The sequence below is a fragment of the Rhipicephalus microplus genome, chromosome 8, assembly GCF_043290135.1.
Source record: "Rhipicephalus microplus isolate Deutch F79 chromosome 8, USDA_Rmic, whole genome shotgun sequence".
NCBI lineage: Eukaryota > Metazoa > Arthropoda > Arachnida > Ixodida > Ixodidae > Rhipicephalus > Rhipicephalus microplus.
In genome coordinates this window covers 28,752,224-28,778,871 of record NC_134707.1, presented here as the reverse complement: position 1 = coordinate 28,778,871, position 26,648 = coordinate 28,752,224, and the positions used below count along the sequence as shown (strand labels likewise).

General features: G+C 42.8%; 1 protein-coding gene across 3 annotated transcripts in view; it reads right to left on the bottom strand.

Annotated features, from left to right (window-relative positions):
• Nucleotides 1–12,892: 12,892 nt before the first annotated feature.
• Cat (Catalase) overlaps nt 12,893–26,648 on the bottom strand; it is a 58,553-nt gene continuing 44,797 nt past the window's right edge. Inside the window, exons 7-13 of one of the 3 annotated variants that reach the window (XR_012885526.1) lie at nt 25,439–25,591; nt 23,927–24,062; nt 21,576–21,724; nt 19,447–19,605; nt 17,949–18,052; nt 14,530–14,550; nt 12,893–13,128 (exon numbers count right to left, since the gene is read on the bottom strand). Coding sequence is in view for 2 of the 3 variants with exons in the window: in XM_037416497.2 (XP_037272394.2) it covers nt 13,114–13,128; nt 14,530–14,550; nt 19,447–19,605; nt 21,576–21,724; nt 23,927–24,062; nt 25,439–25,591 (633 nt within the window). In the remaining variant the exon portion in view is untranslated. The remainder of the gene's footprint in view (nt 13,129–14,529; nt 14,551–17,948; nt 18,053–19,446; nt 19,606–21,575; nt 21,725–23,926; nt 24,063–25,438; nt 25,592–26,648) is intronic. The other 2 variants (XM_037416497.2, XM_037416499.2) reach the window with 2 other exon arrangements.

Genomic DNA, 26,648 nt, shown 5'->3' with positions numbered 1-26,648 from the left:
CTCGAACTCAGCCTCATTTTCGAGAAGTACTCCTTGCTGGAGTCCCAGCCTCTTACTCAATTCATAGTCTTGTTTGAAAAACTTTAGCTTGAGGCCTTCTCTTTCGTCTTCACTCTTTCCTTCCATCTTAGCTGCTCTTAGTTTTCTTTCGATGATGAGGTCCCATTCTTCGCTTAGTTCCTCATCATCAGCCCCCAAATCATTAATCGCTTGAATGATTATGGGTTTTCGTGCCAAACCCTTTGTATCGATCCCCAATTCCTCACACAACAGCAACAAGTCTGACTTCTGCAGCTCCCGTAAGTCCATGATCGTACTGAGTGCTCGCTACTTCCAAAAAATAACTTCCCGAAACGGCGAAACTGAGTCTTTCGGCAAAGTTAACTACCAGTTCTAAAATTTAACCCTCTTTTAGAACCTGGTTCACTCAAAGGAAAAGCCAAGCACTCACCCATACGTGATCCATGTCTCGAGCCAACTGCTTCTCTTGGGCCGACTGTTGTTGTCACTTGTAGCTTCGAATCCGACCGTTGCCAACCAGTTGTTGCTAATCTCAGCTCCGGTTGACGAAGGAAGAAGCAGGACGTTGGAGGATGCGAAAAACAGAAGAGGGTTTACGGCACTATTTACAAATATTTACAGCATGAGGTTAAGAGTTCGCAAACCACGAACGTGGTGGTTGAACCGCTACACAGTTCAGAGCCATCACAAACTACGAACGTGGTGGTTGCACCTTTACTTGGTCCAGAGCGACGTCCCGCACTCGGCGGCGTCCTTATAAGCCCTGTCGGGCTCCTCCTTCTTGCGGGGAACACCAATCACACACACACAACAGGTGAAAGGTACGAGCAGGCACGGCGCACGTGAACATCCAATTTCGAGTCAAGATCACTGCACTTAAAGGTGGCGCCAGAGAGGCTCTTGCTCGTCGTGTATGTCGCTGGTCGAGGGGTCCCAAGCTTCGGACAGCAGACATCAAACGGTCCGCCAAACGGTCCGCTCAATTAGCCGGGCACTTTGTGGCGGCGGTCGCCGTTTCTTCAAAGGAATACGCTCTTTGTTGTCCCCTCCGGAACGGCTTACAGCTTCGTGGCGACAGGACGTCTCATCTGCCGGCTAGCAGGGACAATAGCTGGCGAGCATAGACATTCGGCGAGTCGGCTACTTGTTTGAGGATTAAAAGAGCGCCGCTCCCCCGTCATCTCTGGACGCTGGTTCCGAGAAAACCTGGGTTCCAGGCGTGGGAACGCGGCCCGGCTACGCTTCTCAGCGACAGCATGGCGCCTGCTGACGCCGGTCATAACACCCCTTTAAGAGGGGCGAAGGTTTGGCGTAGCATCTGCCTTTCCTATTACATCGATAGGGGCTGTTATCTTGTACGTGTACTTTACGTGAATGTAAACTTTTACGTAAACTACCCGCCGGATAGGCGTTTCGTTTGCGGCCCTATCTCGCAAATTCTTCGTTCGAAGAAACTCGCTATATCCGGATTGCGATGACTCCAGCCATTAAGTTAAAGTAAGCTGATGTGCGAGCGCCAAAAGCGATTACATTGTTTTCAGCCAGATTACCAAAGCTAGAATGACCCAGAGCATCAAAGCCGTAAACATGCACCCCCCCCCCCCCCTGAGCAGACTAGATAGGTGGCGTCTCTAGCGGCACCAAAATGAACAGGACGATCTCAAAATTGTTATTGCAGAAACATCATGCATTACATGTCTGGTGTAAAAACCCCGCAGTGGTGTGGTCCCGAATGAGTCACCTTTGTAATTATTTTCACCTCAAAAACATTAGGCGTAAGCCAACATGTTAATGACTGTGGTTGCACGAAGTGTCACAGCATGTCAACACCATATTCTCGGTAACCTTGTATTTCTTCATTTTAATACGCATACGAGGATACTGTACACGATAAATAAAAACGTCTCGTGATTTTGCCGCAGCGGTGATTCAAGCCTATCTTACTTAAATATAATATGCAGTTAGCATCATCATTTATGGTTCGCGAAATCGTAAAGGTATACGTTTGCGTACGTACGTAAACGTTGACGTAGGGGGAGCCAAAACGTTGAAAAACGTGCGTTTCAGTAAAATGGTAAACGTAAAACCGGTATCCGATAACACGTTGGCGTAACAAAGTATATGTACAAGCTAAAAGCCCCCAATGTGTGGGGCTGACTTAGCGCCACCCTTTCCCTCTATATTACGTTAATGTATAAAGCCTGACTCGGCGCTCCCCCCCTTGCCCCCCCCAGCCCCTGCTCTTTGCGCACGCCTATGCCCATTACTAGAGCTTTCTGTCTAACCATTGTTTTGTACAGCCTCCAAAGCGGAGGTATCATGAGGTCTATGCAAAGCACGTGTTTTTTTTTTGTGGTGCCTCTCAAACCCGCTAACCTTTGACTAGGAGGCGATGTCATGTGATGGTGTCATACGTCATCACATGACAGCCGTGATTGGCTCCAGCGGACCATCAGGTGGACTGTCACGCTTCTCTCGAGCCAATGGGGAAGAGATCAGAGCCGGCAGTCATGATTGGTTGAGCTGACAGTCGTGATTGGTTGCGGTTCGGAGAGGAACAGGACAGTTCGCCTGGCGGCACTTTTAAGCAGGGGTCTCAAACTCTCGTCAGCCAGCGCACACCAGTCACGGTACACAGACACAAGTGGCAGTGATTAGGAAAAGAAGTGATAAGAGCCGATTCGTAGCTGTCTTTCCTTACGAGGACACCTCCACAGGTTGGCACAGAGATGGTGTATCGGGAGTAAAACGTCATTAGGGACTTGTCTTTAGTGACTTTACCTAGTGATTGGGGTGGTTTCAACAAAATTGCATTTGAAGGAACACCACTCTTTTATACCATATGTGGATAACATCTGAAAGAAATTATAATTGGACACCAGGTTTCGAAAAACATATCGACACCGATTTCCACATTGGCTAAAATGCCCGATTCTGAAATTCTGACTTTTCGTTTCGCGGTGAAGTTTCAACTCATAGTGACCGCATGGCGTACCCCTCGAGACCAGTCCCGTCTTTGTAGCTTCCTTGAACAAAATGTTTCCAATCTAATACGCAATAAAATACTGTGAGTGCCGCATTTAGAAGAGTCACAAAACTTTCTCTCGTATGAAACCGCGGGCCACTTGTAAAAGTTGCATACGAACCAATTACGCGTACTGAATTTCTGTATCTACAGTAATTTTTATTTCTGAAAAACCAATAGTGTGTCTTTTCACAGGAAACATTCTGGTGGAAAGAAATTCGAATTTAAAAAGCCGTCTTCCGTGAACATAGAGAAAACTCCCGGTCTTCAATTGTGAAAGACAAACCTCTGGTGATGTAAAATGTGGCGTACAGTGACCCAAAAACTATCATATGTATATCTGTATTCAATGTGAAATATGCACTAAACATCCACTGCCTTTCAAAAAAGTACCTTTTGTATAAAGCCTGCCAAGTACCGGCTACACTTGGCCAGTGCAGGCGAATAGTTGTGCAGTGCAGGCTGTCACGTCTTCCAGCAGTGTGTTTTAGTAATATACACGTGCCACTCTGCCTCCACATAACTCCAATAAGTATCTAGCGTAGCACGACAGGTGCGTACCATTACGAAACTTTAGCAACATTTCCCATTAGTTCCTTCTTTTAATTCTCTCCCTTGATTACATCAATGCGTTGCATTACAGATATGTCACTGCAACGCTAACAAGCTACTCGATTGCATAAACTTCACTTGGCGTAAAATTGGGACCACTCCTCTCAACGTGTACAGTTTAGGGCGTAGGCAGAAATTTTTTTCAGGGGAGGCGGTGGCATAATTTTGGTCTCAAGTGGGACCCTAGCAGGCATGAGCAGTGAAGCGTCACTCTGTGCCCTGTACATTATGGGGAAAAGAAATTTCGGCCGGGAGGGGAGGACTAGTCCTGTAGTGCCACCATTTAGCCACACCACTGATACAGTTCTGCTCCCTCTTTGAATGTATTATTATGAAGGAGCTTTTGTTGTTGCTCAGTCACTATATATGATTCTTATATTCCTTTATGGAATTATTGTCACGATGTCATGAACCATTAAGGTGGTAGTGCGCGAGCGACCGTGGTGCTTGAATTTGATCAGATATACCAATATTGGTATCATCTTTCCCAGTTGCGTAGAGTAGGTGGAAGAGTCAAGGGAAGGTTGTCTTTGACAATAAAAGCTTTCCGATCTTCAAATGTATCTTCTAAACAGGTTCATTATGAAACAGTATGTCCAGATGTTTTTTTTAACTTTATGGTTATTATCTGACATAAATTCCATTTGACAGCCTGACTGCTTGCTCATTAGGTGTTTTCGTTTAGAAGTTCTTAATTTCCAATCTAAACTTCCAGTTTCCGTTCACGTCATACGTTCATGCCTTATAAACATCTTGCCGCGTGTTCTTGGTCTGCCTCTTTTTTGGATGAGTATAATAAAAAAGAGAATCATCATCATCATCATACGTGTCCTAATTACTGATGGGCACATGGCACGTTCTCAACAACCTTCTCTTTAGAAATCTTGTCAATGAATCCCTCCCGTAGACAGCAGTTCAACGCACCTGTATCAAAAGTGCGTTGAATTTCTGACAACAAACTTGCCGTTGGGTTGGCGCTCCTCGAATGCAATGTGGTGCGGCAGTGGTATTGGTCCAAAACGTTGCATACATACTTGGTTCAAATGCATTGAAGGTATTATTCAGAAACATCCTCGACCTAGTTGCAAGCACAGCTACAAAAAGTTCGAGTCTGGGCAGCATAACTTTCTGCAATTGTGGTACTCTATATTTAGCCAATAGCAGGGCCGTAAAGGCTCTCTAGTTCTTTTTAGGATATCTAAAGAAACTGCGCATTCTGTGAGACTGAAATCACAGTGGTTATATACTAAGTGAACTACGAGCCTTCACTCAGTAGCGGACCTTAATATAAATTAAGTCAACCACGTCACTGTCGTCATGCGACAAGAACTAGGCATCATATGAACCAAACTTGTCTACACGGTATCAGTGGCCTGCAGGAATATAGCTTCAGTTTCCAAACTTCAAGGTGTACTTTTTAGGAGCTAAGCTCTATGGCCTCACACGATGTCTGCTGACAAAGTCGTCGTAGCTTGCCGTCGGACCGAAACAAACTCGTTGCATATAGCGTACACAGAGCGTATATAGCGCGTATGGTTTAAGAGATAGGCCTTACTGTGTCCGTCCATCTGTCGACCGAGCATACGCGCGTCCATCCATCCGGATGCCCATCTGTTCGTCACTTTGTAAATTTCAGTGTGTTCGGCAAACAACTGTACCCAATGGCACCGGGTCGGTCAGAATGGAATGCGTTTCGCGCGTCTCCCGTCTTGCATGATTAGACACACTGGGCACAGCGACGCTACGCAGGCAAAGCGCGAGCGCTGCTAAGGCCTGACCACGCGCACACGTTGCAGCACGTTGCCGCGTGACATCTTGATGCGGCACCATGTCCTCTCCGTACAGAGAGAGAAGGCGCGCAGTTTCGTGCAGTCACACTCCCGCTCTCTCTTCATAGGGAGAGGGTCTGGCGCCGCGTCAAAAAAGATTCTGTCACGTGTAAATACCTATGTAAATGCCGCGAAAACGTCGTCGCCGACCACCGAGCACGAAGTGACCGAAAAAATTCCGCCATATCCACGAAGTGAATGATGATGAGTGGGCGAAGCTCCGGAGGTAAACCTGGTAAACCATGAATCCTCTGTACATTTTGCCCACTCGATTTTATTACATCGCTCCCCCTAGCGTACGTCGCCGCACTAAATCGAACGATTGCCTTCAACCAATGACACGCGCCATATGTGACATCATTCCTATTTTATAAGATCTCGCGTCTTTCATCAACTACAAGTACCGCTTTCTAGTTTATAACATCTTGCATCTTTTCATCATCAGCTACAAGTACCACCATCTAGTAAACACTACAAGAACTAAACGAGAGGTGGCTACATACAGGAGACGGTACCGCCATCTAGTGAACACTGCAAGAACTAAACTAGAGGTGGTTACATGATGATGATGATGATGATGTGATGGCGGCCGGCCCCTTTGCAACGGGGGAACACACTCAGTGTCCTGGCCTCAAAAAGAAAAGTGGGAAAGAAAAACAAAAAGCACCGAGAAAAAAAGAAAGGACAAAGAAAAGGATCCACACTCTTGAACGACACAGGCAAGAGACGCGCACACACAGTGGTCTAGGTCCTAAGTCCGCCGTATAGTTGCCCACCACTCAGTAAGCCGCCTTTTCGTGGCTGCGACCGCGTACCGTCCCCCCCCATTGTCGCTGCTTCCATCTTCATCAAGCATTTGAAACCCGAGCGCCTGTGGGAGGGTTGCACCCTCCACCTGAGAAGTTGGGAGACTCCTGCAGTGAAGGACGAGATGCTCCTGTGTCTCACTCGCTACGCCGCAAACTCTGCACAGGTTGCTGACCACAGTGGCATCAAACTTTCTGCGGTACTCCAGAGTGCGAAGAGCCCCAGCTCTCGCCTCGAACAGGAGGCTGCTGCCAATGCTATTGTCATAGAGGCGCGACCCACAGATGCTGTCCTGGTGTTTCCTGTAGCACTCGAGAGTGGACTTCGCCTCCATAGCTTCTCGCCATCGGGTTTCTTCTGCTTCTCTGACTCGCATGCGGACCTCGACCGTCCACTTGGCTGCTGTTTCAATAGGACTGGCTTCTGCAAAGAAGCCATACTTCTTCTCCAGCTGGTAGAGTCGTCGTGTCCAGTCAGTCCTCATGCATGTTGCCGAAAGGTACTCGAACACGCGGCGCGCCCATCGAGTGCGTCGCATGAGCGTGAGACGACCCCGATAGGCAATCTTGCTGGCGGCTTCCCGAGCTTCAAAGCTGGACCATCCGACGTCTCCCTGAATCGCCTCGTTGGCCACTCGATAATGGCAACCGAGCGCTGCACGGCCGACCTCTCTCTGCTGACGCTCCAACCACTCCCGTGTCGTTGGCGATATGCACACTACCGCGTTTCCAAACGTCAGGCCCGGCACGTGAACCATCTTCCACAGGTCCCGGATCATCTGAAATCGGTTGCAACCCCATAGGCATCGGCGACGAAGGATTCGTTGAGCCTGCAACGCAGTCTGTCGAATCACAGTCTCGTGTAGACTATATTTTGCTGCATCCACACACAGGGTGACACCCAGGTATTTGTATTCGTTGCGTGTGGCCAGCAGTTCTCCTCCTAAAGTCAATGCTGCTGCATCAGTACTCCCTCCAGTTAGACGGACAACCGCCGATTTCTTAGTGTTGAATCGAAGTCCAAGACTCGCGATTTCCGTCTGGCAGATGTCGAGGAGGGATTGCAACTCCTGGTTACTCTCTGCCATAACCACCAGATCATCTGCAAATGCCAAACCAGGCAGGTGGAAGTTCTCTTCAGCACTAGTTGTGCTGAAACGCATGCTGAATCCGAGGTTGGAGTTCAACAAGGCCCGCTCTATTCTGGATGCGTATATAATGTACAGCAATGGTGACAGTGGGCATCCCTGCCTCAGACCCTTATTTACATGAATTGGGCCAGTAGTTATGGCACCCAACTGCACACTCACTACATTGTCACTGTACAACCGTTGTATAGTGGAGATTAGCAGCCGGGGCAGCCCAAGGTCAGACAGGCATGCAAAGAGAGGACCGTGCGGCACGCTATCGTACGCTTTTTCAACATCGAGGAAGCAGCACAACAGCGTTCTCCCTTCCCTGCGAGCTATTTCTGCACACTGTGTGACGACGAACAGATTGTCATCCAGACGTCTGCCTGGCCTGAAGCCATTCTGAAGCTCGGTCAGTAGTCCCTTGGTTTCCGCCCAGCCACTCATCCATGTCTTGATGACCCCCGCGAACAAGCGATACATAACACTGGTGACCGTTATTGGTCTGTAGTCCTCTATGTTCCTCGCATCTCCGCCCCTTTTGGGGATAAGAATCACCTTCCCTTCATGCCATTCTTTAGGGATGGGCTCGCCTTCGATGATGGCCGTGAGGATCTCTGCGAGCTGTTCCCTCGAGTCTTCTCCCAAGCACTTTAGTACGCGCGCTGGCATGCCGTCCAGACCAGTGGCCGTTCCAGCCCTAATCCGCTTCAACGTCCGTTCAACATACAGGGGACGGTACCGCCATCTAGTGAACACTGCAAGAACTAAACTAGAGGTGGCTACATACAGGCTACAGGGGACGCACAGCCCACGCCCTAAGGAGCTTCGCCCCTAAAAGAAGAGCGTGGTGGCGCGGTTGCACGAGGTGCGCTTTCAGGGTTCGGGCCAGGCGCTGGGCAGTTCCGGGCTCCAAGACGAGTGAGACGTTCTGCCCAGCGAGACGAGGGCGAGTACGGAGAACCACGGAGCTGGGGGAGGTCCAGCGTGGCTGATGTGCCCAAGTTCTCGGTGTCAGCCTTCGGGTGACTCGCTGATATAAGGGCCGCCGAGCCGTACCGAGCGATGTGTCAGGCTGTGACGTGGGCTGCTGGCCCATGAGCGTCTGCACTCTAGCTGTGCCCGGCAGTGTCCTTGCTGAGGCGAGGAACGTCTGTTGAGCTTCTGCACCAAAGCTGTGGCAAGCAGCATCCCAAAATGGCGTAGACAGTGCAGTGCTGGGTGGAACCCGCACGTGGAATCCTGGGTGGTGCTCGGCACGTTATCGAGGTCGGGTTGGTCCAGGCATCTCCGACGCGTCGCTACCACTGCTCCAAAGCCGTGGGCCTCAGATCACGGGGCTACCACCTGATCTCGGAAGTCGCGAGGGTCCAAGCATCATCTTGACGCCACTACTGCTGATCAGAAGCCGTAAGCCTCACATCGGGAGACTACCACCCATTCTTTCTTCTCGCGTGCTGTGGTGGACGTTCTGACGGCGACCACAGCACCGTCATCTTTTCATTTTTTTTTAGTTTGTTACACAAAGGTTGAAAAACACCTCCCCATCTATTTCCTGCACCACTGCGCAATATTAGAAGTGCCAAACCACCCTAACCATCACAATTTTTTTGGCGTCCGCGACAGGACGCGAGTAATAGAGTGGATGGTAGTCCCCAGATGTGAGGCTTACGGCTTTCGATAAGCAGCAGTGGCGTCTAGATGGTGCTTGGACCTTCGCGACCTCGAGATCGGGTGGTAGTCCCGTGATTTGAGGCCCACGGCTTTAGGGCAGTGGTAGCGATGCCTCGGAGATGCCTGGACCAGCCCAACCTCAAGAACGTCTCGAGCACCGCCCAGGATTCCACGTGCGGGTTCCACCCAGCGCAGCACTGTCTACGCCATGCTGGGATGCTGCTCGCCACAGCTTTGGTGTGGCAGATCAACAAACGTTCCTCGCCTCAGCGAGAACACTGCCAAGTACAGTTAGGGTGCAGACGCTCATGGGCCAGCAGCCAACGTCACAGCCTGGCACATCGCTCGGTACGACTCGGCACCACTCGGCGGCTCTTGGATCAGCGAGTCCCTTCATTTTTTCCCCTTCCTCCATGCTCAAAACGCTCGTAGGGAGATATCTCAGGTGCATCATTTGAAATAGCAGCCTTTGACACCGCTATCTATCTATCTATCTATCTATCTATCTATCTATCTATCTATCTATCTATCTATCTATCTATCTATCTATCCATCTATCTATCTATCTATCCCATACACGATCTTTACTCTGTTATTTCACGAATGTCTCTAGTAATTCACTGTCTGTGAGCATTTGCTTCCGTCTGTCCAGCTGTTTACCTGCCTGAAAATGAGACCAGCTTGTCGAGAATGATCCCCATCGAGCTGCGCTGCAGAATTCAAGTTTCGGCCGTTCAAGGCCGACTGCACACGTGGTTTGATGGGCGGGTAAGCTGTTGAAGACTTACCCAAGCATAACTGCGAGATAAATCCACCAGTGAACCAAATTAACACGGAGGCTTACCCTTCGACGATGCAATCGAAAGACGCCGGATGACCTAGGCAGAACTTCTATCCTGGACAGGCCAAGGGACGCAGTGTAGTCCTCTTGTTAAGTTAAACCCAGCGTTCGCGGTGGTTCCGCGCACGCTGCGCACCAGCATTTCAATTAACCCCGAGAGAGACTTCTCCGCAATCGCGAACCAACCGACGAAACACCTGACTTCCGATACGCGCACAGTTTGGTTGTCAGGCACAGTACTGTAGTCTGCAATTCGCGAGCCCAGCCACCCTGGGGAGCATATGGTATGCGTATATATCTTATTCCGTCGCGAGGCTTTTCCCTCTTTTTCTTTTCTGTCCCGTACACATGTTATGTGACGAGGGCACAGACAGGCTCTGGCAATGCACGGTCTATTGCAACGGGAAACAGGTGCACCTGGGCCCTTTTAACGCATATATGACATGGAGCCGGCCAGACGCGAGACGTCCGTGGTGCAAAATCATGAATGAGACAAGGATGAAGCAACGAATGTAGTGGAGTAGAAAGTCTACGCATGACGTTGTAGTTGAGTAGTAGTAGTATATTTGGCAAAAGGGACTGTGGTGGTGGCAGTAGTAGTTGTAATCTGCAGTAAAAAGTAGCAACAACACAACAGCAGTCAGTAAACTGCATTGTAGTATGTCAGCTGACCCAGTGGTAATGCAACAGAAGTGACATTTGTGAGAGATTGGTTCAGGACCGGGTGTATTTTGAGTAAACCAAGACACACACGGTAGTGCAATCAGATGTACCGGTAGTTAGCGAAAATTCCTTACAGTAGCAGTAGTAGTAGTATTAGTAGTAGTAGTAGTGGCTTTAGTGGTGGTAGTATTCAAGCAGACAGCCCTGCTGAATTGTAGTCCCACACTGTTGGGAGATTGAATGAAACGTTGGCTGGTGCGTTCTCCTAGATTAGCACACAGCCTACGAAAGATTGACATTCACTCCATCGTAAACCAATTTTCTTCGGGAGACCATTCATTTGTATTTTCTGGACAATGCCAAGGCATTCGTTGAATCCATTCAGGCACAGTACACATTGAAAGTCAGTACCTATTTAGATATCCCCATGGCCAATTAGTGGCAGTTACTTAACACAAATGTGCAAACGGAAAATGAAACAAATTCTAGGTTTTATTTCTGTTTCCGACTCACAGAAAGATTGAAGAAAAGCCGGGCACGTCTATTACAAGCTTTGTCCAGTTTTGCTGCCCACTGCGCATTATAGGCAGTAAAGCAAAGCCTTTATTGGCCTTTATGTTCACTACAGGAGAATTGAGTGGCTGAGTAGACATTTCTAAGTTCTGGAATTTCCCATATACGATGCATGAGCTAATAATTGATACGGGGATTCGAAGCAAGGCTTCGGAGAACGTAACGATGCTGATATCCAGAATGGCTGAATTATGGATGCTGATTACAAAGTACAGTAAAAGGTCGTCTATTCTAACTTCATGGCACTCCCCAAAAATTTCTGATTAGCCGAAATGATGATGATGATATGTGGGGTTTAACGTCCCAAAACCACCATATGATTATGAGAGACGCCGTAGTAGAGAGCTCCGGAAATTTCGACCACCTGTGGTTCTTTAACGTGTGCCCAAATCTGAGCACACGTGCCTACAACATTTCCGCCTCCATCGGAAATGCAGCCGCCGCAGCCGGGATTCGATCCCGTGACCTGCGGGTCAGCAGCCGAGTACCTTAGCCACTAGACCACCGCAGCGGGGCACTGATTAGCCGAATGTCAAGCTAAAAGCCATATTTGAGTATCAAGAGAACAAACAAGCGTTACACTAATGGTCAGTATTTGATTTTGTTGAGGAATACGTAAATTCTATGTTTTGCATTAAGCACAGTTAAAACATCACATTTTTTGTCATCCTGTGATTTCATATGCAATGAGAACACGGCAGCCGACTTTAAATTTAAGTAAGCCAAAACATGTGTTCATCTCCTCCCTCATTATATGTACAATCACCACCACACCATGCACTTGACGATTGTCACGAAAATGGCCAGCAACTGATGGTTCGTTCATCACGGTTTAGAAAACGGTGTGCCACCGTACCGACCGTAGCTGAAAGCTTTGTGTTCAACAGTTTCCGCTATGTTCAGGTTTGATGACATTGCATCCCAATTTTGATTCAAGTTAAAATGAACCTGCAGAGTGCCGGGTTATTTCAAAACCGTGGTCACTTGCTGATAAAGAAAGCGATGTGGAATGTGCCATCGCGTGCTCAACGCGCTGCTACAAAGACTGTCCACATTGGCCAGGTTGCCACCAAATGTGACTGCATTAGCAATAATAAGTTTGGTGTCTTCAAACAGTGCATCGACTGGCCACGGGACAAGGAAACATGACTGAATTAACGTATTTTCCAAATTAACGAAGTGAACAAGCCTTTTGTTTCATGGTTATGTTCAGAGCACGGTGACTGCGTTAGAGTGCTTTTGCGAAAAAAAACGCTAAAGGCTGTGATGCCTGTCACTCATGGGCAAATTTCTTTTATGAAATATGCCCATACATATATATATATATATATATACATATATACATATACATATATACATATACATATATACATATACATATATATGTATATATATATAACAGATGAAGACTGTTGTGCATTCATGCGCTGGCCCGGCCTCTAGACAAAGGCCAGCAGGCTACGTGCTCGAGAGTCTGGTCTGAAAAGGAGAATTAAACTACAATAACTACAGTCTACTCAGCAAATAGAATAAAAGGGTGGGGTGGAGTGTCTTTAGTGATATCGTGTTTAGCAGTTTACAAGTATATTTCAAGAGAAAAGTATACAACAGCAGCTTATGAAACTTAGCACACGAAACCTTTACATTCCTAATGCAGTTTTTCAATTTAACTGACCAGTTGGAACGGCTGAGCAAAGAAACACCGCTGTAGGCAAATGAAAGGTATAAACAACACAAATGTTTATTGACCAGCAACAAGAAAGAGAGAACTGTAACAAACAAGTTAAGTAAAGGACACCACAACGGCGGTGCTTGTGAGTAGCGTGACGCAGCACCGGTGTAGCAGCAACAGTTATTGGTAGCAGATTAAGGCCTATATGTACCGTCTCCCAGAATGAAGTTGCCCAGTGAAGGGCTCGTGTAGTAGATGATCGGGTCTTCAGAGTTTTGCACTCTGTAAAGAAGCAAAATGTTTGAATCAGACGAGGGTGCACAAAAACATCTGGGCACACTGTGTGATGTAGCTTTAAAAATAACAGTAAAGTTTTCTGAAGTTTTATACCCCCATGAGCTTGAGGATGGGAACTGCTAGGTGAGAAAAATGAAATACAAATGTTATTATAAAGATTGTAAACAGAGTTCAGCACTTAAGGTGCATACATATGTATGGTTGTAACCTTTATAGAGTAATACATAACAATCTGCATGCTTGGCCCAGTTGGCAATTCAGGATTTTATGTTCAGTGCTAACCTTAATGACAAGGGCTGAAATCAATCTGCAATAGCAAAGAAAGACTGCAGAAGCTATAGAACATTAACTTCAACAGACATGTCGTGCTGTTAACGGCTCAATATATAGGGCAGGGAAACTAAAGATGAGAATACAGAAAGCATGTGCCAAAGGACGATTTCGATATGAAATGACATTTGTTATGCTGTATGCCGTGGCTCTCTTGGATCGCTGAAATTCTATGAATATGGAGCTGCCCTACTGGGAAATAAACACAAACCAATTACCCACAAACTTGACAATGCCAGTATTGTGTTCCTGAACTTTTCTAAGCAATGTTGCCGAAGTGTGCTAGAGGCAAGTATGAGGGACAGCTTTCAATCTTTGCAGCTGGTATTTTTGTTCTAGGTACAGAAACTGAGCAAGCTCAAATGTTTTCTTTATGTTGAAGAGGAAGTAACATATACCAACCAATTGTTATAGTATTTATGAAAGCACATGCAAAGCAATGCTGTTGATGCTTTTACGTAGCGAGAGCACAGCAAAAGCACCACAATATGGAAAGAAGTGCCTTTCTTTTATACCAAATCAATTGGAGCCACATTAATTTTATGGCAACCAATTAAAACTCCAATAAGAAATAAATTTACAAATTCAGTGCAATAAAGCTAAAGTGTTCCTTTAAGTTCACATAAAAATCAATTTCTTTGGAATTATTCAAAGAAGAAAAAATCTTTCAAATCATATTCTACAAACAGTGAAATGTGTGGAACCTCAAAGCTTTGTTCCTATTCGAGCTCTTTATCTTGCCATCTTATATACTCCATTTAAAATTAACGATTCCTCAGTCATGTGTATTTGGTGGAGCACAAGGTGCCGATTCACCACTACAGTACCCAAGCTTTGAGCGTGTCTTTTATTTTTTAAATATAGTTTATCTAAAAAGTTGAAGGTATCACGAGACGTATTGGCTGATTCATTCGGGAATGTGATCAGTTCTACCTCGTTTCTGCTCCATCAGGAAGTAGAGTGAGACTAGGATGCTAATGAAGAAATTGATGAAAAGAATAAAAGTGAAGTTTTATTAGTGATGTAGATGAAGCAACAAAAAGAATTTTCACTTACAGCCAGGTTGCTGGAGGAGCGCTTTAACACAAGAAAACATTATTGGCATCTTAATTTCATGCATGAAAAACATTAGCAATGCAAATGTCAGAGCAGGAACCACCAAACAAGAAGCAGCCGAGTTAAGAAATAAGCATGTTTTCAAACCTTGCACCAGCCATGCTTGTGTTACAAATGAGACAACTTGAGATTTTGTCAAGTGAAAAGCTTGAAGCAAATGTATTGCTAAAACGTAATGCAAGAGATAATTATTTTACAACAATAAAAGGGCTGTTATGCAGTTTTTACCGTCATTTACTGGCATAAACTTTTAGTGAATATTTAAGAATATTTCTGGTATATTTATCTACGCCTGATCGTTAATAGAGGAGCACTCAGCCTGATAGTGTTTTGCTGTATATACATCATTAGGTTAGTGACACCTTGTGAGTGTGTGATTAGGTTAGTAAAGGTGTTAACGGCTTATCTTTTGCAACACATGCATTGCTGTGAAATAGGGCTTATAAGCAGCACATGCACATTTTATCTCAGGAAAAATTTTAGTGGCCTTAAATTTAAAAGCTTTTCCAAGCTTAGCTAAAAGCTTTGTACATACAAATATTCAAAAATAAAGTGAAAGTGTTGGCTACGCTAAAAGCATGATTAAGCAGTATCAGAAAAATATTCATTCTTAAAAATGCCTGAAATAGTTTATTAGATGTAACTGATGTCACTCATTTGAATAAAATAAAACAAAGAATACTCAAACTTTCTCTTCTTTGAGCAGCATCACGTTGGTTAGCCACACCTTGCGGAGTTTAGTTATCAGTGTGGCACAATCGGCACACTATCTTGACATTGTATAAATTTTCCATTTTGCTTTTAACTATGTACACTACCCTATATCTGAGAAACCCAGCTATAAAAATACTGTAGAGCTCACACTCTGCGAGCAGTGTTATGTAAACAACACTTGAAGCACTTTCAACGGCAGTGACTAACGAAGCAGATCAAGCACAAACAGCATGAGTGGATCAGCAAACTTTCATTGTGTATTCTGAGTTTGTTGCAGTGGTAAAGAGCTGGCATCAGTGGAACAGGCTGAGATCAAAATAACAAACCATTGTGAAGCGTTCAATCTTTGTGAGCGGCCGTGCAACATGCAAGCAAACTGTGTGCAGACACTGTAGACCATTCATTACTCCAGCTTCCTTTTATGAAAACTTAGAATAAAATTATGCAACTATACTGCACTGGTAAAATAATGTCCAAAACAAATTTTTTTTTGAGACAGTTGAATATGTGGCCATAATAAATTGTAAAACGTAATTCATACACTCTTGTTCCAAGAAGTTGCCTAATTAGAATGAACAAGAACTTTCGGTCTTATCATGTGAACTCGGGAATGAAAATGTTAAGAGAAATTACTTCTAGTGTTTTAGCTGATGCCAATTTAAGTAGGTTTCTGAAAGAGGGTACTGTATATTGCCCTTATTTAAAAGAATTATGCATAAAATTTGCATCTAAAGACATTTTTTAGGCACTCTCTTGTTTTGACAGGATTTACAATCACTATAAAAGGTATAAAAAAATTTGAGGGGACTCTATGTCAGAGCGAAGTCTATTGTAACAACATCATAAGCAACAGTGATAAAAGGAGAACAGAACAAAAGTAGAACACCACTCTTCAACTTTTTTTTTGCACTGTTAATGCTAATACATTATATATACAACATCCCCATTGACTTCTTCCATACACTATTCTGTTAGTCAGTATGAGTTCTGCATATTTACTAGAGTATGTGAAGATCGCATATAAGTTTTGTAACGTAACACTCATACAGACAATATATCGAGAGGTTAAAATGAATACGAAACGTTTCAATATCGGGGTGTACAAAACAAATACTATGTGAAAAAGTATTGGTTCTTTAAAATACTCTGACAGGATTTAGCAGGGTTTTCACTTTCAGTGTCAAGCCTGTCTGGGTATTCGCTGGAGGCATGAACAGCAGGTTGTTCTTTTTTTTTTATAGTGCAACGAACTTTAGCGAGGTGCAGTGAAAAGTGCATGTGGTCAAGAAATGCTGAAAAATGCTTATAGGGGGGCTCACCAAATGTAAACTGCTGTTCTGATAACCATGCATTTTAGGTTTTCCCTAGAGTGATCCCCAAAAATGGCCTTGTGAACCATGGTTTTAACTGGTACGGAAAAGAGTGGACAGAACATGCGTGAACATGGATGCCCATCCACATGCGCACTTTGATTGAGGGGAGTGCCAATTTTCGTTGCACATACAGCTAACTTGGCAAGACTAGAAACTTTGCAAAAGTTTAGGAAAATGAATTTCTGTTTAAAAAAATATGGAATATTTGAAAATATGGAAATATGAAATATGGAAAAAAATAAATTTGAAGTTCTCAAATGGCCAATAAAACTAATTCAATTATGCCTTTCAATTTCATGTTCACTACTTAACAATCTAATGGTTTTCTTAGAATTTCGGAATAATTATTGTCATCAGCAAAGCACAATCAAACATAAAACTGAAGCATGTATGCAGCATATTTTAACTCTTGCCCTCTTGTCTTAAACATTTTGTCTTAAAGTCGGCAAAGTCACTCAGGTCATCAGGTAATATCAAGGGCATATCAGGTGCAATAAAATTTCAATTTCATAGAGAAGCTGCATGCATGATTTGATATTGTTTGATAGTGTTTTTAATTATGCACTCCGCAAGATCAAATCTTGATGCATCTCTAACTACTGTAACAAAAACTTATTTCGTTTTTGCCCTCGTCTCTGCAAATGGCTTTGTTTTATGCCTGGTCACAAATTATCCCGAAGATAAAAGCATGGCTTCATGTATTACATAGAGCACAAATATCACTTTGCCCTTTAGAAACTATGCTTTTTTAAAATAACACTCATGTCAGTTTTCAGTTTGCTGAACATCAGTACTTTTGTCCAAAATGTTTGAAAACAGAACCTTTTGACCATGAATACCCGATAATAAAAATACTCTAGTTCAGTTGCTTCTGGTACTATAATACACAACTGCTATTTGCACAGCTTTGCCAAGAAAAAAAGTGCAGTTCTGTAAAGATGACATATGGCTGAATGTTTCTAAGAATACTATACGCCTACCTCTTCATGAGAAGTCTTCCCACTGCCCTGAGTAAAAGTTTGGTGCAAAAGATCAGGAACAATACAAAACAGCAAAGTGAATGCAGGTAGTCCAGTTGTGTTCAGAGAAATGACATGAACTAGGTTTGAAAATATCTGTTTATCTCCCCGTGCATCTCACATACATGCAAAATCAGAAAGTCATTCCTGAAAAAATCACCTGGGTATTTGAAAGCATGCCTCAACTCTTTTCTCCCATGCACGTCAAGCTTGCACCCTGAATTTATAAATTTCTAGCACATATTTTACATACCAAAAACTGGGTTTTGGTCAAATTACTGGCTCTGCTTCGTGAGTAGGAAGTTGTCACTACTTTGGGAAAAATTTAGTTGGAAACACATTCTTCACTGGCGAAGACTGAAAGACAAGTTATGTTACATAAACGTGAAACAACACAAGAAGTCGAGGATGAAGAGAGATTCAACGACTGTTGTATTTTAGAAATAAAACAAGTGGTTTATTGCGCAGTGTATACTCTGTACACACTACGTACTCGTATGTCTGTGTACTTGGTAACAATAATATATAGCTGCTATTCATGAAATCTACAAGCAATGGAGCTGGCCATCTCAAATTTAAGATCAACATAACTTACATCTTTAATGGCAGAAGCCAGTATACTCATAGTTTTAGACGAAAGCTTTTTTGGAATACATCTCTCCCAGGAAGATAGAAAGCGGAGTGTAATATGGTTACTTAAAGAAAGCTGTCGAGTAGAAAAAGCTGGTCTGCATGTGAATTGTGAAGTGCTAATTCACCACATAAGTGGAATTTGAGGCAAACGGCAGCCAATGGGCACTATATATATTTTTGAACATACAGATATGTATGCAAGCATTATCCAACATGTACATTGGTGCACGAAAAGTTTATTTGATAAGCCCTTTGACAACACATATATGCTTAGTAGGGCTCACATAATTAGTATAACACACCTAGTCAACTTGATTAAGCCAATTACACTAGCTTCACATCTTGTATATTATGGCTTGACACCAACTTAAGCACTGGAATAACTTAATACTGGTTTTCAGCGCTGCCAGCAAGGACCAGGAAGCATGAAGGACTTGCGGAAAATTTGATTCTTTGAATGGGCCTTCATTAGTGACTTTCTGGAGGATAAAACCACAACTGTTGTATCTAGAGACTTGAAGAATACTATTCTTGCAGTTTCTACACCAGCTAAAAGTTCCTGCATGTACTCTGATTTTGTTAAAGTTATATTGTTGCATAAGGTTACTGGCGAAATTTCTAGTCAAGGCAATTCTCAAAGACTGTCATGACTCTCATCTCAACAAGTGCAGCACCTATCAGAAACACTTTTGATATGTGTGCTGCATAAAAACTAGCTCTACTTACTGTCAGTAAGGGCTTCGTCGGCTCTGAAAATGAAACTGAATAAACTTGGGCGCATATAATAATAATCAACTTTGTGGGACAGCTAACAGTTGCAATGTGGACTAGAAACAGGTGTAGGTATACAGCTGTCCTACAAGGCCAGCGTAAATATTTTTTGCGGAGGAAATTCAAAAAGACTAGTGTGGCACCTTCAAACTGCTGTTGAAGCCAGAAACGTGCGTGTTAGACGAAAACTAGCGTCACTTACGTTATTCAGGGACATTTATCCTGTAAAAATTTAACAGACCAAATGTGGGTGTGTTCAATAATAATAATCAACTTTATGTGACACTTTTGAACCACAAGCATGGTGAAGGGCAATGCCGAAACGCAGGTGGCACAGGTGGACTCACCTGCACGAGCTTCTCAAGCTTCTTAGCGATCTGGCCACCGCAATCGGGGTGTGCCTTGGTGAAGTTCGTGACGGCCCGCTGGCGGATGAAGTCCTGAGCATCCTTCAGGTGGTTGGCAATGTTAGAGGTAAGGCGGTCCCTCTCCTCGGCACTCAGCATCTGTGAGTTGAGACAGTAAAAAGCACGAGATGTTTACCAGTCAGAGAAGCAAGATTGGGGGGGGGGAGTGTCACCACTTTATAAGGTTTTATTTTCAATTCTCGACCTGCTTCGATAAAACTGATTCGCTTTATGTATACTGGTGAACCAATTTCAACAATGCAATCATTTTTAATGCATTTTACACTTTTCAGAATATCAAACATTTTAGGCACATTTTAAGGAGGCAATAGTGGCCCCTGGATTGGGAAGGTTGCAAAATAATTTAGAATATCAGAATAATCAAGAGCAAAAACTAAGTCCAATAGGAGAAAAATAAATTCTGTAAATACATTCGAATAAAGTTATATTTTCAATATTAACAAGTGAGTTGATTTCAAGGTGAAATTTAAAATTTTTGAATGTTCATATTGTATCCTTGGCAGATTACTTTTACATACTATTTTACACTATGATTACAAATTCAGGAAAAAAAATCTTTCTCCTAAAAACACAAAATCTTTGATACTCTAAGAATACATTAGAGAAAGCATTGTATATTTAAATCAGCACACAAATAAAGAATCTCAGCAAATTTTAATTAATTAACAGAGTCAAGAAGTTTCAAAGAAGTTTTAAAGTGGAGTGTGCTTGAGGATTGATAGTTTTTCTGAATACCTTGCATTTAAGCGACAGTGTTCCCTTATAACTTGTACAACACTGTGGGGAACAGAGCTTCACATATAGCACTGCTGTACTTTGATTCGTGCAGCAAAAACTAGAAGAACAAAGCCTCCTGAACTAAAACAATCAGTGCTGTCCTTACGGTTTCCCACAATTGTGTTCTTGTTTGTCACACCCAACTTTTCAAACTATGAATACTTGGCTAATCATTATAGACACATTTCGCTCTTAGTTGAATATATAGCTCTACCTTAACTGTCAAATAAAGCAATGATTTGATGAGAAGGAATATACTGACCAACAATTTTCCCACAGCTTCTTTTGTTCAGGACACAATGAGCCCTTTTCATGAGAAGTACTAGTTCACTCTTAGAGTAAGAGTAACGCACTCTGGACAAGTTATAAATATTCTAAAGATGAAAATTGCTGTTACTATTCAGCACAGTTTTCAATGTAATTTGGAGCTAATGACAGCATTTGAAGACTGCAGCACTCACGATTGAATGATCAGTTGGTGACTAGTACTGGCACAATGAAAGTTTGCCAGACATTGCGCGATTTTACACATAGCCGATTATTGAGAAAAACAACTATTCTCTCAGGCCTCAGCAGTATCTTGCGTGAATAGTAACGATTGATTTGGGAATGTGAGTATACCAATAAAACACTCAGTGTACAATGCTTGTATTTTAGTGTGCCAAAAGGTTTGTTGCAAAAGCATTAGTTATCAATAAGCAGCAGCAATTGCTTTCAAGTATTACAAGGCTTGAAATAGAATTTATTTAATTTATTTATTTATTTATTTATTTATTTATTTATTTATTTATTTATTTATTTATTGGTACCTCAAGGGTACCGAGGGACATTAAATGAGGGGTGGCCATCAGAAGCAAGAAGAAAGAAAAAAAATTTGTTAGATATAAAGCTGTGAAAATTAAATGAGAATATTTTGGATTATTCTCACCAAATGAATGTTCTAACATTGATTGCTATTGAGCTTATAGTCAGAATTTTTTTTTTTTTTGAGAGAAAAGGGGGGATGCATTCACTCGTTGACTATTTTAGGAAAGTGCCTTTTCAAGAAGCACCAGCTTTAGGATGGAAGAGAGGGCCTGGGCCCCTGTTCCAAACCATTGGCTAAGGGCCTGCATGATTTGAACAAGAAAACTTCATGGACTGATTGAGGCATGATACAATGAAAGTTTGCCAAAATACACTGATTATACAGGCAACATATCTTGTTAGGTTACAGTTGGAAAGCAGTGGGGTCAGCATGTTACATGTGCAAAAAGTTCGCGACTACAAACCTTCCAGAAGTTTCCTGGCTGAGAGAAGTTGTCCTCGTCGGCACTGTTCCAGCGGTCAACATCTCCATGAATTTCAAACTTCGGCTCCTTCATCTTGGGGTTATCCAATGGACCAGAGAAGCTGTTTGGGAAGTAGTTCGGGCATCCATCTGCGTAGCATGACACAACAATGACACACAACATTTGACAAAAAAACATTTTCTTTCATCAAGAGACAGCAAACAAAACACTTTTAATGAGAACACTGTGCTTGAACTATTGGCACACCCTTTAAATCATTACACTGTCAACCTGCTCAGACAGAATATGACTGACACGGCTTTTAATGTGATGAAGAATACAAAGAGTTGTAAGAAGTTTTGTGTCAAGTCAGAAAGCCTTCTTAGCACCCAACGTAGATTGAGGAATTACACAAAGAAATTTCGCTTCTCGGGTGTCACGTCTCCAAATCACTGTAATTTAAAGCATTCCACAGTGGGGAAGACTACGAATTGATATAGATCCCCTGGGGTTCAATTATGTACACCTAAATCTAGTTACATAAATGCTTCTACATTTTGCATGATTAAAATATAGTTGCTGTGGCCAAAACGAAACTCGATTTTTAAAACTTAACAGCTAGACACTTTTTACCACTAAGCTGTCATCGCTGGTAAAAAACTCACTAGAGAGAGTCGTCAAAATGCAACACAATCAGATACATCTCAAGAGAAAACATGAAACATTGATGAATATTGTGTAGACTGTGCATGTATATGTACACGAGTACGTAAGCCTTGAGTTGTACAGTAGTAATGCAAACATCATGCCGACTTCCGCAAAACACTATGCATATTTTGGGCAGCAATCATTTGGAAAGGCTACAAAAGCCTTTTTAACAATCATTCAATAAACAAGAAAAGCTTGTCAAGATGTATCTTTCACGTCATAGAATTAAGTGCTTCAAGAAATGTATACAGTGAGACAAAGGTGCCATTGTTACATACAGTACAGAGACCTATCTATCATTAAATTTACTACAGCCAACTAAATCTTTGCCAATAAAAGAATGCTTTTAGAACTACAGATTGCACAGAAATATTTTAAATCATTAAAAACTTCATCAAGCTTTAGGGCAAAATTTCATGGTTTTCTAATTACTGTCCAGACACTATTCATTCAGCTACAAGACAATAATTAGGTCCAGTCATCAAAGGCAAAAGGGCAATTTATCACCACTTATGTTTGCATTTGTGACAGTAAATATTAACAATACATTTTTTCAGAAGTATAGAGAATTAATATTCATTATAGGGATAATCGATAAGATGCAGCTTTATGTGCATAGCAAAAGAATTTATTGCATTATGAAACAACCAAAACTCTTTTAATGAAGAGCCTAGTGTAAATGAGAATGACATGAAATTTCTGTAAATTATTAAAAACTTCTTATAAATATTTTCATCGGCTTTCATTGGAATTGAGTGACCTATCTCATGGTTCCTGCTAAACCCCTCTCTGTTCTCAAAAAGACCCACTTGGCGGTCTTTTAGACGCTGAATGTTGTGTGTCAAGGCAGAAAATTAGGTTTACGAGTCCAAGAAGGTGTTCATGTATGCACATCAGATTTTAAAAAATCACAGCATATAGTGAATGACAATGAGCAGGGTGAAGCTTTGGAAGGTTTTATCGGCAAACCGCGAATCATCCGCCGGCCGTGTCCGACCATCGTCTGTCTGTCTGCCTGACACACTAATGGATGAATGCACGGACAGATGGACGCATGGACGAATGCATGCAGGGACGGACGGACACATGAACGGATACAAGAATGGACGGACGGATGCACGAATGAACAAATGGACACACGGGTAAACGGACGAAAGCACGGATGGACGGACAGACAGATAGACTGACGCACAGATGGATGCACAGATGGACACAGGGGCAGATGCAAGAATGGACGGATGCATGAATGGGTGTGCAGATACACGAATACACACACGTATGGACGGAAATGCCAACGAACTGACAGACACTTCGCCCCAGTCATCATCATTCACTCCATGAATATGCTGCGATTTTTATTATTTTTCATACAAGTAATGTCCTCTAGTGTTGTACCATTTGCATTTTGCAGCGTATAATTATTTTGTTATATGTACAAGTACCTGCGAGGTGGCTACGTAAGATTACAACAGAACGCTCAGCCCACGCCTTAAGAAGCTTTGCTTCTAAAGTTAATTTTATACATGAGATAAGCGGATAGTATAATCAAGAGCTGACAGTGCTTATAAAAGCAAATGAAAGATTTTATAATGCTTTACTTTATGAAACAAGCAATAAAGCATCTTGAAGACCAAAGACTGTACCTTGTTCCTTCACAGTCATGAATGCATCACGCTCGTAATTGGCTGTGCGTGCCTTGTAGGGGCAGTTCACCGGAATTTGCATGAAGTTGGGCCCAAGGCGGTGCCTGTGTGTGTCGCTGTAGGAGAACAGACGTCCCTGGGAAACATTAAGCACTATATTAAATACTGAAGTTCATATCATAGCCCGAAGCTGAGAAATTGCTGAGCATAGCAATTGCTGAGCTAACAATGGTCAAGTTGATGCACGCACAAGCACGTGTGTATGTGTGTGTGCACACACTCATGTATATACACACATGCATACACAAACATACACAGTACCACTGATCCAACTGTTCTGCAACACATGCAGTAATAGCTGCCTTCTACAACTGCTGACAAATGGCAAAGTAATGGTGTTCTGGCAGCAGCTAGCTTTACCATCCGTGAGTTTAATTACAGATATTCAACTTTTATTATTGAAAACCAAGCTATTATCAGTGAAAAGTAGTACAATAAGTTATCACAACCATTATATTACTGTTTTAAATTTTCAGCAAGTAGAGTGGCAGTAAGTCTAAGTGCAAAAATGTATGTTTCCAAAATACAAAGTGAAATATGAACCACCTGTTACATGACTCTGTGAGGGTTGTAATCAGCTTTATGATGCAGGCAGATCCCTAATGCTAACACCGTCGCAACACGCCTAGCAATGCAAGACATAATAACATGATTCACAGAAAACAAGAGGTACAGTAAAAAGCTCTACAGAACTAACCAAGTTTCTTCAGCAGGATACAACGACAAGTGTTCTAGGCCAATAAGTTTACATGATGCATCACTTTCATTCATTTCTACAAAATTCCTGCCTTTCTCCTTGCTTGCACCTGTGCATGTGCAGTCATAGTCTCGGGCCGCCAAATCTTTTAGACAAAACCAGGTCTTATGCTCAGCAATTTTTTAAAATAGTTTTTGAAACATTCATTTGATGGTATGTGAATGATATTTCAAAGGGCATATACATGCTGCACTTGCATGTCAGTAGCATCCAAGGGGTGCTGCACTTGGATGTAAATGACATCCGAGTGCACAGCATATATATCCTCTTGGGTACTCTACCCAAGCTTGAAGTAGAGGTGTGCCAATAGCAGTGTTTGTTCTGAATCTAGCACAATTAGATAGTGCCAGAAGCAAATCGAACCAAACTTGAATAGCGAAGAGACATTTTTTACAATTAGTATGCAACAATGCATTTAAATATTCATGTTGCCAGCAAATTTCAATGTGTCAATAATTATCAATTAGGTGCATAATAAAGCCTTCACTGCAGCCGAAATAGTTTGAATAACGCTTTACTTCAGCTGTATATTTTCAAAAATGTTCCATGAATGTGCCCTTTCTTTACTGTTGCAATATTCAATACTTTATTAACATTGAAAGGCATCCCATACCACTAAAAGTGTGGTAGTGAGCTATGATGATGTGACTATCATGATATTACACTTAACTAAACCCCAAACAGGAGATACCTACCTGAAGCATCTTATCTGGACTTGGCTCAATCCCCGGCACAAGGTTGGCGGGACAGAAGGCGATCTGCTCCACTTCAGAGAAGTAGTTCTTGGGGTTGCGGTCCAGCACCATTTTGCCGACGGGGATCAGGGGGAACTCTCCATGGGGCCACACCTGTCAGAGAATGCGACAACAGCAACAAACATAAGAACAAGGTGTACAAAGTACAGAATGTCGATGAGGAGGCAAAATACCAGAAGCTGCCCGATCAAGCAGTGTAATGCAGCAAGCTGCTAGGCGAGGTGGTTACACGCTTTGCATAATTTCGTGTAGTAAGGGAAGATTCATAAAATAAATAGTCATGAGGCCTTTCCCTAATAAAAAAATAAGGAACACAATGTTCTTAGCTAATTTTTTCTTTCCCTCATGCCGGAAATTGGATCTTCAGCTGTGTGCTCACCACAGAAACCAATGTTGCTAAAGGCAATCACAACGGACATGCGTAAAAGAGTGAAATTCAAAAATGAAAGGCAACATCGAAATGAGGCAATGTGAAATGACAAGCGACCTTGACAAAACATCAGGTTGCCATATCAGAAACAGCAGATAGCGAGCCCGCAGTTGAGAGAGCATCAATTATTAAAAAACTGCACATAAAAATGGGCATATGGCTGAGGCAGCTTTCAGGCCCTCCCTTATTTACAACTGCACTTTCATAGTAGGCACCAGGTGTTTCATGAACTATGCCACGACCATTGAAATCTTACTCTTGAAAATTTCACCTAAAGGCATCTACAGGAGAGTGGTGGAAAGCTGTGTGCTGCTCCTATGATTCGTTAGAGATACAGGATTGAACGTAGTGTAGCGTACAATTAAAAACACAAAAGGAGTTTTCGATTTGTGCGCTACCTAATGACGAATAAGTTTCCACGCACCCACTTTTGAGTTCCACTATAGACACAGGAATTTATTTGCCATTTTTTCTGGTCGTTTTCTCCGACTTCGATCACACAATGTGCTACAAAGATACGGACAGCTGACGGCATTAAATTACTAAAAAATTGAATTAAATGGCACGCACAACTAGAACACTTATTCATAACTACATAAATCAAAAACGTTTCGCTTGCATCAAAATCTGACCACCGCAACTATAATGAACCTTGACATCTGGATCATGAGAACACCGTAACCACTGTGACACTGTAGCAGCCCATGCTCTCTCCTTCGG